The sequence below is a fragment of the Dunckerocampus dactyliophorus genome, chromosome 16 (assembly GCF_027744805.1).
Source record: "Dunckerocampus dactyliophorus isolate RoL2022-P2 chromosome 16, RoL_Ddac_1.1, whole genome shotgun sequence".
NCBI lineage: Eukaryota > Metazoa > Chordata > Actinopteri > Syngnathiformes > Syngnathidae > Dunckerocampus > Dunckerocampus dactyliophorus.
In genome coordinates, this window is record NC_072834.1 from 13,785,670 (window position 1) to 13,797,969 (window position 12,300).

A 12,300-nucleotide genomic window follows, 5' to 3' on the forward strand; every position below is an offset into this window, starting at 1 on the left:
ACTGACGCAGTGTATTGATAACACGACCAGACATGGGCCATATTGTACACTAATCGGAAAAAATAGGGGCGTAATTTTTCAATGTTCACGGAAAAAGACACTAACCGGGTGCGCACGCTAACAAGTTTCCACTGTACTACAACAGTAATTGATGTCAAAGATGTAATGTTCCATATATGTTACATTGCTCATGTTTTCTTTTGTGCTAAGACCTCATATGCCGATACCAATATGGCCGTTGATCTCAGCTACTTTGTTGTACGGCTGAAATATTCTCGAACATGTTCTCATGTCATTGGAGCAAAGCAACAGCTAGATGTTAGCATCCAGCCTCTAGCTTCTTTGTATGTGTATGTGTGTAACTCTGTGCACACGCAGGAGTTTGCAGGTGAGCTTTGTTTTGAAGACTTGTGTGTGTGCGTGTGTGTGTGTATGTGTGTGTGTGTGTGTGTGTGAGAGAGAGAGAGAGAGAGAGAGGTTACACGTAAGCCTGCTGAGTTTGCGTGTCTCTTTGTCAAGTCTGAGAGGTGCTAGCATCAGCAGATATGCACACACATCCACACACACACACACACGCACACACACGCACACACACGCACACACACACAAGGAAGTTGTGCATGAGCAAATGTAATAACGTGTTACATCACAAATAATAAAAATGTAACACAAAAAAAGAATTCAAGACTGGCCACGCCCCCTTGTGGCCATGGAGTTGTGTGTGTGCTACAGAAGTAACATTGTATTAGTGTGTGTGTTAACCCCTCTGTGCCGCACAACAAAACGGCCAGGTCCAAAGCAAAGTGCTGACATGAGTACGGGCCAGTCTGCCCCCGCTGGGTGGCCCCCAGGCCCCACCGACACAGGGTGCTTATAAAGCCTGGAGCGCAACACCTCTGCAGTCCCATCAGTGGAACCCTGCGACACACGGAGCAGCACTTTGGTAGGTCGACAACAGACATGCGGCTTGTTTGTTTTTGCGACAACAGGAGGTCAAAGTTCATGCTGGACCGAGCCTGAGAGGCATTTTGATTCATTTAGTAACATTTGTCACCATCCTCCACAGGTACAAGATGGCCATGACCAACCCCTCCCCCATGGGCCCGTGGAAGGTGAGTCTGTCCCACTGGACTCATCACCTGTCAATCACACACACAAACGCACTGAAACCTTCAATGAAGCTAATTGACAATTTATTTGTTGTCATAGTATTTGTTGAAATAGTATAAACCCAGTGATGTGCGGTGAGGTTCATGGCTGGTGAGGAATTGACTAACGTTTTCATGTTCATACAGGTTGCTCCTTAAGAGAATAACAAGAAAAAGAAGAGAATAATTCCCTTTGTTAAAAAATGTTTTCAAATTGTTTTCAAATACTTCTTAGAGGTCTTAGTATTTGAAGTACATGGCAGCCTATCCTTCACCAGGAAAAGCTCAAATACTTTGTTGTAAAAGTCGGATCACCTCCTGGTGAGCTTGGATATGTAGTCCTCCATCTTGGATTACATGAATTCATTCATTCAGCAGAGTATAAAAATACTTTGCATTTGACTTGCTGCTAAACAGCTGGGGCTGCTGTCGAAAAACAAAATGCTGACTTTTCCTTCTATGGAAGACGGCAGTGACAAGCACCTTCCGGCTCACTCACGCCCCCACCTTTTCAGGATGAGGCGGTCTACCGCAAGCTCCTCCCATATGTCATTTCTCTGCATTTTATTGTCCGATACCAAGTATGATGATGTCACATTTATATTAAGACATGACACAGGTTATAGAAAGTCATGGCGTGTAATAAATGTTCTGCAACATTATATTATTGGCGACATGCTCACAGACACAAACTGGCATGCGCCATGGTCCAACTCAGTGCACTCAGACGGTAGGCTTGGCTTGCACACTAAGCTGAGAAGAGACGCTCGCGCCAGCCTCATCTTAGATTTCTCCCCAGTGTTTGATCAGGAAATGTGCAAATTCGGTGATTTTTACTTAAGAAAATGTGAAAAATACAATTAGAACGCAGTTTAATGGACAAATATTAATATATATTTTATATTATCATTAATTAAAAAAAAAAATTTAGCATTCACCTGCCTCCCCTGACTGCACGTCACTGTACAAATCTACATGGCATAAAGTCACTACAGACCTGCTGTAGCACTTTTGGTACTTAGTGCTATCTTGGTAGACAATAGCATGCTAACAGTTAGCATTTTAGCGACTTTCCTTATGTGGAAAGGTATATACTGTATCTACATGGCATGATGTAACATGACTATAGATTTACCTTAGCATTTTTGGTACTTTGTGCTGTCGTGAATGGTACTAGCATGTTTATTGTTAGCATTTTAGCAATTCCACTCCTCCGTGTGTGTTTGTGTTCAGATCACGGTGTACGACCAGGAGCACTTCCAGGGCAAGCGCATGGAGTTCACTGCTAGTTGCCAGAACATCATGGAATGTGGCATGGACAACATCCGCTCCCTCAAGGTGGAGTGCGGCGCGTACGTATTCCGCCCAAGTGTCATGCGACTCATCATCCGCTGGCTCTCGCCAGTGTTTTTTTGCTAACGTGGGCATTTTCTGCTCTGCAGCTGGGTGGGCTACGAGCATTCCAGCTTCTGCGGCCAGCAGTTCATCCTGGAGAAAGGAGACTATCCTCGCTTTGAGGCCTACAGCGGAAGCAACTCTTACCGCATCGAGAGGATGATCTCCTTCAGGCCCGTTTGCTGCGCTGTTAGTTAACTCCACTCCACCGACTCATTCTCCAACTTTCTTTCAACCTCCTCTTCTTCTTCTAGAACCACAAAGATGCTCGCATGACCATCTACGAGATGGAGAACATGATGGGCCGCCAGTTTGAGCTGTGTGATGACTACCCCTCCCTGCAGGCCATGGGCTGGTTGAACAACCAGGTTGGATCCATGCACATCCAGAGCGGCGCGTAAGTCCACCACATCTCACGTTTCTAACAGCATTATGTTAGGTGCTGACTACATCTGCATTGGAAGATTTAACTACCCACAGCAGCTCCACATTACGGCCGGGGGCCATTTTTGGAAAACAATATTTGTTGCAAAAATAACATGAATTCATTATTAATTAGATATATTCTTAAATATTAGACTAATTTGCTTTGTCACCTATAACATAAAGCTAAGATGTTTTGTTCAGATAGTTTAGCATATACATTAGGACCTACACATCCCACAATTTCCAGAATTCGAAATTTTCTGTGATAACATTCCCATTGAAAATTAATGGGCAATTTTTTACTTTTTCACTTTGCAAAAATTCTCCTAATTTCACATTTTTTGGAACAGTAATCCCCTTTGATCTTGAGAATTCTTACTACTGCCACATTTTCCACAAAACGTTCATCATATTCGGCCTACGATGGCTAGCTATTGACACATTTTCCAAAATTCCAACATTACCCAGAATTCCACATATGCCCCAAAAATGTTCCCATTAAAAATGAATGGACAATTTTCCCACATTTTTCCAAGGTTGCTCACATTTCTGAAACGCTACAAACCATTCCAACATGAAAACATTGAGCTTTTTCAGGACATTCGGATTAACAATTTTACAGCTCCCAAAAATTCTTGTGATTCTGCATTTTCCATAATAGTAATTCCCGTTGAGCTTGAGAATTCCTACAACATCCACATTTCTCAACCGATTCAAATCATTCCAACTTCAAAATGTTTCGCTCATTCAGCACACGATGAATAGCCATTGACACATTCCCAAAAATTGCCACATTTTTCATAATTCCGCATTTCCTGTGACAGCATTGCCATGGAAATTGAATGAGCAATTTTTACAAGTTCCACATTTCTCAAGCAATTCAAACCATTCCAACATGAAAACATTCAAGTCATTGAGGACATTTGAACTTAGAATTTTCCCACACCCCAAAAGTCCCACATTTCCCATAATACCACATGTTCTATAACACTAATTCCCTTTGATCGTACGAATTCACATTTATCAACCCATTCAAACCATTCATCCACCAAAATATTCACCTTATTACAAACACACAGCTATCTATTTTCCACATTCCAAAAATTATTGCCATTCCACATTTCCTAGCTTAAAATTTCCATTTTCCCTCATTTCTCGACCCATTCAAGTATTCAGGCATCAACACATTCAGGAAAACAATGGTCCAACTTCCAAAAATTGCCACATTTCCTATACAGTAGTTCCACATTTTCTGTACAACATTTCGGTTTAGCTTCAGTTCTTCAGCATTCACACACACTTTTGACCCAGATTCCATTCCATAGTTGATAGTGAACTTTAAATTAATGTCCCTCCTCATCAAACTTGTTGCTTTTGCAGCTTTGTGTGCTACCAGTATCCAGGCTACCGAGGCCAGCAGTACATCGTGGAGTCAGACTGTCGCGGAGGAGAATACAAGTCTTATCGTGAGTTTGGCTCCCAAGCTCAGACCCCCCAAATCCAGTCCATCAGGAGGATCCAGCACTGAGGGGGCATCAGCTTCATTGCTCCTTCACCTCCTCTTTGTCCTCAATCTCTCTGGCTTGATGGGTCCAGCTGGTCTAAGCGGGACCCCGAGCTGCACTTCAGGTGCTTCGCTGTTGTCTACAGCGCTTTTGTATTTTTCAAGGAACACCATGAAAGAAATGTAAGGACAGGAAGACAGAATCCAAGTTTTTACTGTGACCTCCATGACTGACTTCTACTGTTCAATAAAGAGAAGCAAACACTCTCAATGTCAGCAGTTTCGCTCTGGTCTCATATTTTGAACATCACATGACTCATAGGCCAAAGGTTACAGTCACACCTTTGGGCAGGCTTCAACAATATTTCACTTTCACAGTGGATTTATTCAACATTTTTATGGCAATTTAAGGTATAATTATCCATAAATAAAGTTTATGCTTTTAAATAAATAAATACACATTCCAGAAACATGCATGTTAGGTTAATTGGAGACTCTAAATTGTCCATAGGTATGAATGTGAGTGTGAATTGTTGTTTGTCTATATGTGCCCTGCGATTGGCTGGCGACCAGTCCAGGGTGTACCCCGCCTCCAGCATACCTCGCGACCCTAATGCGAATAGGCGGCATAGAAAACGGATGGATGAAAAAAAAAATACAAAACCTGAACAGTCCATCTCATATTGCTCAACAATATGGCTCATATTGCTTCTTGAGGAAGACTGTAAGCAAATAACAAACCACTCCTTAGAAATGTGTAAAAAGAACGTATAAAAAAGTATACAATTAAGGCAATAATGATTAATAGAAAGTACTCTATGTGAAGTATAAGTATACAGTATTTTACATGTTGCACATAAAGAAACATTCACCAAATGTGCTATAGCCAGTGACCACTGGAGGTCGCGGTGTGGTGTAAAGAATGTGAAGCAGAATTGCGACAGTTTGCGACGCTTGGCGTCTGTGACGGTGACGTCGTGAATATGGCAACCACAGACAACTTTTGGGAAGTTAGGTGAGGTTAAAGTGATCATTTTAAACATTTATAATATATTTTACTGATGTACACCAGTCGTTTCGTTAAAAAGACATTTGTGCATCGTGTGGAGTCATTTTAAGACGCTTGGAACTAAGGGGTTAGTTTGTTTAACCCAAGTTGTGACTGTGACGCTAAGTTGTTTGTCGTCTGTTGTTTGGTTCTAGACGGACATTGTATAATAACAAACTAACGAAACTTAATGGCAGTTAAAGAAACTTTTTCTCAAGTTAACTGTTGTTTTACACATAGAACGTCTTAAAGCACTAGTATTAGCAGTCATAGAAATGCTGTTACTGTGTTTAATTTGAGTGTCTTTGCAAGTTTTGCCATTGTTTTTACCTAATTTAGCTAAATTAGAGGGTTACTGTGTTTAAGGTATGTGTCTTTGCCAATTTTGCCCTTTTAACCTCATTTAGCTACATTACAAAGTCAAAATATTGGAAACAGTGATACAGTAGAGTTGTACAAGCAGAATAATAAACATTGTCAAATGGATACCTCTCTGACGGTGTCAGTCATAAGTGAACATTATTACTAGATTGTGTGCCTAATATGCAATTGTCTCATCTTGGATCTGTTTCCTTACAGGATTAGATTCAAGAACTGCATAAAACTAAATGTAACTTGTTCATCCTGCAAAAGCAAGAGGGTCTGCTGTCCTTGTGGTGTATTATAGTGATTTATCAGTGCTCTGTTGTATGTGTCTGTTATTATATTTACTACTGCTACCAGTAGAGGGTGTTGTATACTCATGTTGAAGACGTGTGCGGCTCCACCTCTTCTCAGTGTTTTTACGTGCCTGTACGAGCATATTAGGAACCCTCAGTAGACAATAATAGGCTAAATATAGAGCCACAACAGTCCATTATTGGCCATTGTCAATCAATGTCCTTTGTGCCATTTTACTGTTGTGGTCAATAGTTTCTAGCAAACTAGCTAACTGTGTGAGCTGCTTGCTGACCGCCAACGACGGCAGGAGCAATATGTTTTAACAAGAATACAAAAACGCTACAGCCGAACGGCGCCAGAACGAGGCATGGTCAGAGGAGTGAATACTTCATCATTTCTTGTGTCCAACCCTAGTGGATTGATCAATAAAATGCAAACGAAATTTGAACTTTGAGAGTGTTTAAAGATGAGAGAAATGTGAGAAAATGTTAATGCCTGTCTGAGAAAAGTATATAAAGTGTATGGTGAGAGGTTTTACAGCGTTAAAAACATATATAACAATTGCAAACAAATAAAGTTGGCTACTTTGCGGATGTCCCCCGCGATAAACAAGGGAACGCTGTACATCTATTACTTCTGTAATTGCTATTGGTCACTCGAGACAAAGATAGCTAACCAGCTACTAAGTCAGCGTTGTGGTTGCTCACTGAGTCGCCTCTCCAGTAAACACCGCTAACTTCCGTAGCATTAGCTTTCAGTGGACATTTAAAGTGATCAACAGAAAGCAGGACTGTCAACTCAGCTGAAAAGTGAGTGTAGTACGCCATGGAGTAGAAAGTACCTCATAGAGCAGAAAGTCCGCCATGATGGTGAGTAAGAGAGCTGGGCTGGACTAGGCGCACAATAGTGTACGATGTATTCACTAGCTCTGGGCTGAGTGTAAAATTAAATTATGTCTGTGTACACTTTGATGAAATGAATGAATGTTATTTACTGAACACAATGAATATATATGCATACATATAAATGTGTAAAAATCCATTATACTGTAGAAATAGGACCTAAATGTAGATGTCAATAAAAACCTGAGCAGCAGTCTGAAAGAAACTTCTTCCTTTTTTTATTTTACTTTTTTCCTTTCTTACAATGCTACTAACGCTTAAAATGTATTCGCTTAAAATATATACGCTTAAAATAATAATACTTTTATTATATGGCTAATTAACTGGAAGTATTTACACAATGCAACATTTATTTTAGTCATGGCATTGTCAATACACATCTCCTGAAGTGTGCAGTTCTCTGCTTGACCAGTAGAGGGGGAGCATCCTAGATCCATTCAGCCTGTAATTGGAGGCCGCTCCCTCCCCCCCCCCCTCTCTGGGGGTCTGCTTGCCTCTAAGTGCCTCCTCCAGTAAATCAAACCACAGGACGCTGGCTTAGGCCGAGCACAGAAGAGTGTTTACATGTGGCCTGTCTCATCCACAGAGACATCATTGATTGATGATTGATCAGAGAACACCACTGAGGCGACTCCGTGAACGCCGGCGAGTGACAACGCGGCGTGGTGAATAGATGATTGGTCCAAACGGGGAGGAGGAGGTGGTGTAAATAAGAGATGGAGGGCAGAGTTGCGGGTTTAAGCAGCGCTAATCGCTTAAAAGCCTTAATGCAGGAAGTCCGGAATCGGCGAGGAGTCATCGGTTTTTGGCGAAGACCCGAGGGACGCTTGTTTTTTGGTGTCAACTGCAGATGTGAAGACAAATCACATTTCTATATATCCCTAAAGAAATGGAAGTAAAAGTCGTCAACATGTAATTACAAGGGTGTACTCGCACAAGGACGTTTGTGCAATGTGGCCACTGTCAGTAGTAATTGCTCGCAAGAGGAGTGATCGCATGAAATAAATGACACTTTTTTTTTCCCCACACAAAAATGTAGTCACAGGTGACTGAGTGTGCTGTAGGTTTTGACTGTTGTATTAGTATGAGTTTTATATGTTATTTATATTATGAATTGTGTTGGTTGTCATTAAAAACCTGCGAGGAGCAATGATAATATAGTCATTGTTTGACTCGGCTACGATGCACCTGCATGTGCGTGTGCATAAAATCATGCCGGGCTCTGGCCCACCTCACCAAAAGAGGGGACGCATGCCATGCATGGGGGCTAATCAGTGCGCTCACACTAGCCAAACGTATCACGCTTTAGGTGTTAAGTTCTCACAAGCATGGTACAATTGGCCTTGTGTGTGTACAAGTCACTCAGTCCACATGATGCTATGCTAATTAGCAGTGTGCAGTATCAAAATGTAGCAAAGTAGTCAACACTTTACTTTGATTTCTGAAGCTAAAGTTTAGTGTATCCTGTCTCCCACAGCACTGTCCATGTGACACAGCAAACCAGATGCTCCCATCTCTCCCCGAAGAAGCCCAAACATCTGATAAAGTCAGGTCAGTGGCTGCAACGCGTCCTATTATTACTGCATCATACATTTATAGACATTGTCATTAGCGTTGTGCTCTTTAATAAAGACAACTTTGTACACCAAAGCCAATGTGATGAAATCATTTCGCATAGACAAGAACAATGATGAACAAAGAGCAACTTGTTTCCTACTGAAGGGAAATAGATGGATGGAGAGAGGAAGGGCGGGTGTGGTTAGGTTGAGAAGGAGGGAGGGGAGTAAGCATAGATGGAAGGAGAAAGAGAGGGAGGGGGCAGGAAGCAAGAATAAAACATTATTGATTTTTTTTTTCTCTCTAGTGAAGTCAGTCAGGAAAGTGCTACTCACTTTTCTTCTGCTCGCAAATACGTCTCTTCATTCTCTCAGCTTTAATTTAATTTATTGTGTTTGAATCATTTTATTGGACTTATTTGTGTCTGATTAATGGATTATTTTAGCACAAGCATTTTTTTTAATACTTTAGTTTTACATTTATCTCATTAAACACACGTTTTGTGTTATCCTGAATGTCCCTTTTTCTAGTCTACTTATTTGATTCTATTTCTGCTTACCCTTTGCCTCCCGTATTGCTATGGCAACCAGCCATAGCAATACTTAGACAGCATCATTACCTTGTATTGTGACATGTTGCTAACAAGATAGCTTTCCTGCCGAGTCGTTCATCTGAAAATCAATTGCCTTAAAGGTGGCGTCATGGACATCTTCACCCACCCTCCTGTTTTCTCACCAATTCTACCCAAAACCAAAGCAACTGCTCAAGTTAAACAGAACTTTTTCAAATAGCAACTGGTCTCTCCGTAAGGATTTATTGGACAGATGTTAGACGTTGGTAAGATGATGGAGTTGGCTGATGGTCATCATGCTCATTCAAGTTTATTTCACATGCAAACAAACGTATGGCACGGTAAACCAGTCATACAGTACAAACATAGAAAGGTCAAAGGGAATCATTGTCTTGCAGTATAGGTCATCGCAAACAGCTTCAGATATCGGGCCGGCTCTGTGCAGTCCGGTCCAGAACCCGGTCAGTCTTTTTGGCGGGCACAAAAACAAAATAAAAAAAATAAAAAAACACAATTTCACTCTGCAGTCGGCCATTTTTGGAGGGAAAATTCTTGCAGGAAATCCTCAAAAGAAGTCACGCCTGTCAGAATCGAACTGTCAGTTGGTACCAAGAGAACCATGTTGTTGTTCATCCCAGCTGTGTGCGTGCGTGCGCGCGCACGTGTGTTTGTGTGTGTGTGTGTGTGAGTGTACATCACAAATTGACATGGGTTAGTGCAGCCCCTCCCTCCTCTGATTCTGACCTTAAGGGCTATTTTGGGTCGAGCGGTGCCAGACAGAACCTCACCAATGTGTTTTTTGTCGTTCTTCACCAGTTTGTGCTTTTTCATTGTCTTCCTTGACTTGTGCAAAGTAGTCTTGATGAAGTCCACAGGCTGCTGTGACGTCACTGCTGGTGCTCTATAGGCGTACACACACAAACACACATACAGACCTTAGGTCATGTGCCCCCTTCACCTCGGTGGTCGTGTCAGTCCGTACCTATAGTGAAGACGATGAAGATGATGACGGCCACACCCAGCAGCATGGCCAAGCAGCTGAGCAGAAGTGACACTCGTCCGTACTTCCGGGCTGCCTCCACGTCGCCATTGTTGAGCACCGACCTCGACTGGCGGGAAACACGAGAGCAGGTGTCAGTGCACGCGCCCAGTCACACGCACACAGCCCCGCGCGCACAGCAAAAGTTGCAAACTCACCACGCTGGCGTACCACAGCGCACACACGTTGAGGGGCACGCCGGGACAGAGGCACGACAGCACTGCCAGCCACAGGTAGCTGGGCGGTACCGACCCGGGCGGGATGGGGGAAGCCAAGCTGAGGCGGGATAAGGACCTGGGCGCGGCCGCCAGCTGGCCCACGGAGCCGGACTTGAGGGGCGACCTGTGTCCGTTCTGCTCAGCGTCCAGGGAGCGAACGCTGCCCCGCAGGTCGAGCGATTCGGACGTCTTGACGTTGATCTGGCCGCCCGGTTCGACGGTACCGGCGCTCAGCAACTTCTCCGTGTCCTGGAAGTCTCCCGGGTTAGACGCGTCTCTCTGGACCACAGCGCTGCTGGCAAAGGAAGAGTCGGTGTTGATGGCCATGGCTAAAACAAAAAAAAGTTGTGTGCTTGGGTCTGGAAGAAAGGTTTTTTTGGTTCCGAGGAGTCTCCCTCAGAGGTTCTCCATCAGTATGATGTCTGTGGTGCCATCCAGGTCCAAATGTCCTCCTGTTCAGACGGAGTGAGCAATCAGCCCATCCCCGTGCGTGGCAGCGTGCACGCAGCAGCGCGGTGCGTAAAAGCTTTCCATATATGCGCGCGACTCCACACGCACGCGCTTTGCTGACTCAGTCTGCTTGAGTCCAAAAGTGCAGAGCTCAGTCGAACCAGAACCTCTCTTAATGGTTTTACCTCCGCCAAGGAACACATTTGTTTGTTAGTCAGCACACTTGGAGGGGGGCGGGGCATCTGGCCAGGCAGAGCATTCATACTTTCTTCCATTCACAACAAAAACAACAGACAGTATTATTTTTTTCATATACTTTACAGTTATACTTTAAGCAGAGTAATCAAATACCAAAATAGTTGTCAATTAATTGGATAATCTATTAATCGTGGATTCATAGCTGAGCTGTTGCAGTTCTAATGATACACATCCAAATACTGAGTCTGGAAAATGTATGGAATTTTGAAATGTTAGATCCGGAGGAGCCCTGTTTAAGGTTTCGACCTGTAACTTTCTCTTCTTTCGTGGCACGTGTAGACTGCGACGTCATTTCTCAGACAAAGATAAATGATTGCCCACGTAAATCATCAATAATTGTATTGATTGTAATCCTCCTAATGGCATAAACTAGGAAAGAAGCTCAATCCCCAATCATGTCATGGACACACGTGACTAGACTGCTCACATTTGTAGAGGTAAAAAAAACAAAACCTCCAGCATGTTGTCAGCGTCGCTTTCTAGGAAATGTGGCGCCACCAAGTGGTCATCCACTAAACTACTGGACCTTTTAGGCATAACTTGAGGACAGGGCTGCATTAAAAAATTGAAATAAAATTGCCATCTTGATTCACACTAAGATGCAATCTGATTTCTAGACGATTTTTAATTTTTTTTTAACAAGCTACATCGCTGATAAACACTGCCATTTTACTCAAAGACTCACCCTGATGTCATTGGCATGACGGCTGACACTTCCTCCTCGCTCTCATCGTCCCTCTGCGAGCCCCGCTGGCCAGGGTGAGTTGGCGCCGCTGCCCTGGTTCTACACGCTGACGACCGACAATCACCAGCTTGAAGGAGAAGTAATCGGATTCATTCACTGACTGGTCTTTATTATGTGCATCAATGTAAACCATGTTTTTGACTCGATGGATTATTTTCAATCTGTCTATTAATTTCTATCAAGAAAGTCCCCGTCAACTGTCCTTCCCGGAAGAACTGTAAAAAAGGACATTGGAAGTTGTTTTTTTTTAAGCAGAACAAGGCAATGAGGTGTCTAATAATAATGACAATAACACAAAAAGTGTAACTTCTTTAAAACGTAAGCACATCACCCACACACACATGCATACAGGTGTGGAAAAATCATCCTCGGAGTATTG

General features: G+C 42.9%; 2 protein-coding genes across 2 annotated transcripts; one reads left to right on the forward strand and one right to left on the reverse strand.

The window, feature by feature from the left end:
• The first annotated feature begins 823 nt into the window (after positions 1-823).
• On the forward strand, positions 824-4,749 carry LOC129169060 (beta-crystallin A1-like). The gene is made up of 6 exons (XM_054755050.1): positions 824-943; positions 1,067-1,112; positions 2,382-2,500; positions 2,591-2,732; positions 2,798-2,940; positions 4,350-4,749. The coding sequence occupies exons 2-6, from the start codon at positions 1,074-1,076 to the stop codon at positions 4,495-4,497; spliced, it is 591 nt and encodes a 196-aa protein (XP_054611025.1). The 5' UTR covers positions 824-943; positions 1,067-1,073; the 3' UTR covers positions 4,498-4,749.
• Positions 4,750-10,098: 5,349 nt separating this feature from the next.
• LOC129169378 (trafficking regulator of GLUT4 1-like) lies at positions 10,099-10,918 on the reverse strand. The gene is made up of 3 exons (XM_054755752.1): positions 10,409-10,918; positions 10,194-10,320; positions 10,099-10,112 (listed from the first exon to the last, which is right to left on the reverse strand). The coding sequence occupies exons 1-3, from the start codon at positions 10,793-10,795 to the stop codon at positions 10,099-10,101; spliced, it is 528 nt and encodes a 175-aa protein (XP_054611727.1). The 5' UTR covers positions 10,796-10,918.
• Between the last annotated feature and the right edge of the window lie 1,382 nt (positions 10,919-12,300).

What these genes read in the sequence shown, in the direction of transcription:
- LOC129169060 (XM_054755050.1), top strand. Translation starts at nt 1,074, where the DNA reads ATGGCCATGACCAACCCCTCCCCCATGGGCCCGTGGAAG. An exon ending in CTCAAGGTGGAGTGCGGCGC is followed by an intron (nt 2,501 to 2,590) that starts GTACGTATTCCG and finishes TCTGCTCTGCAG; the next exon opens with CTGGGTGGGCTACGAGCATT. An exon ending in TCAGGCCCGTTTGCTGCGCT is followed by an intron (nt 2,733 to 2,797) that starts GTTAGTTAACTC and finishes TTCTTCTTCTAG; the next exon opens with AACCACAAAGATGCTCGCAT.
- LOC129169378 (XM_054755752.1), bottom strand. Translation starts at nt 10,795, where the DNA reads ATGGCCATCAACACCGACTCTTCCTTTGCCAGCAGCGCTGTGGTCCAG. An exon ending in CGCTGTGGTACGCCAGCGTG is followed by an intron (nt 10,321 to 10,408) that starts GTGAGTTTGCAA and finishes GTTTCCCGCCAG; the next exon opens with TCGAGGTCGGTGCTCAACAA.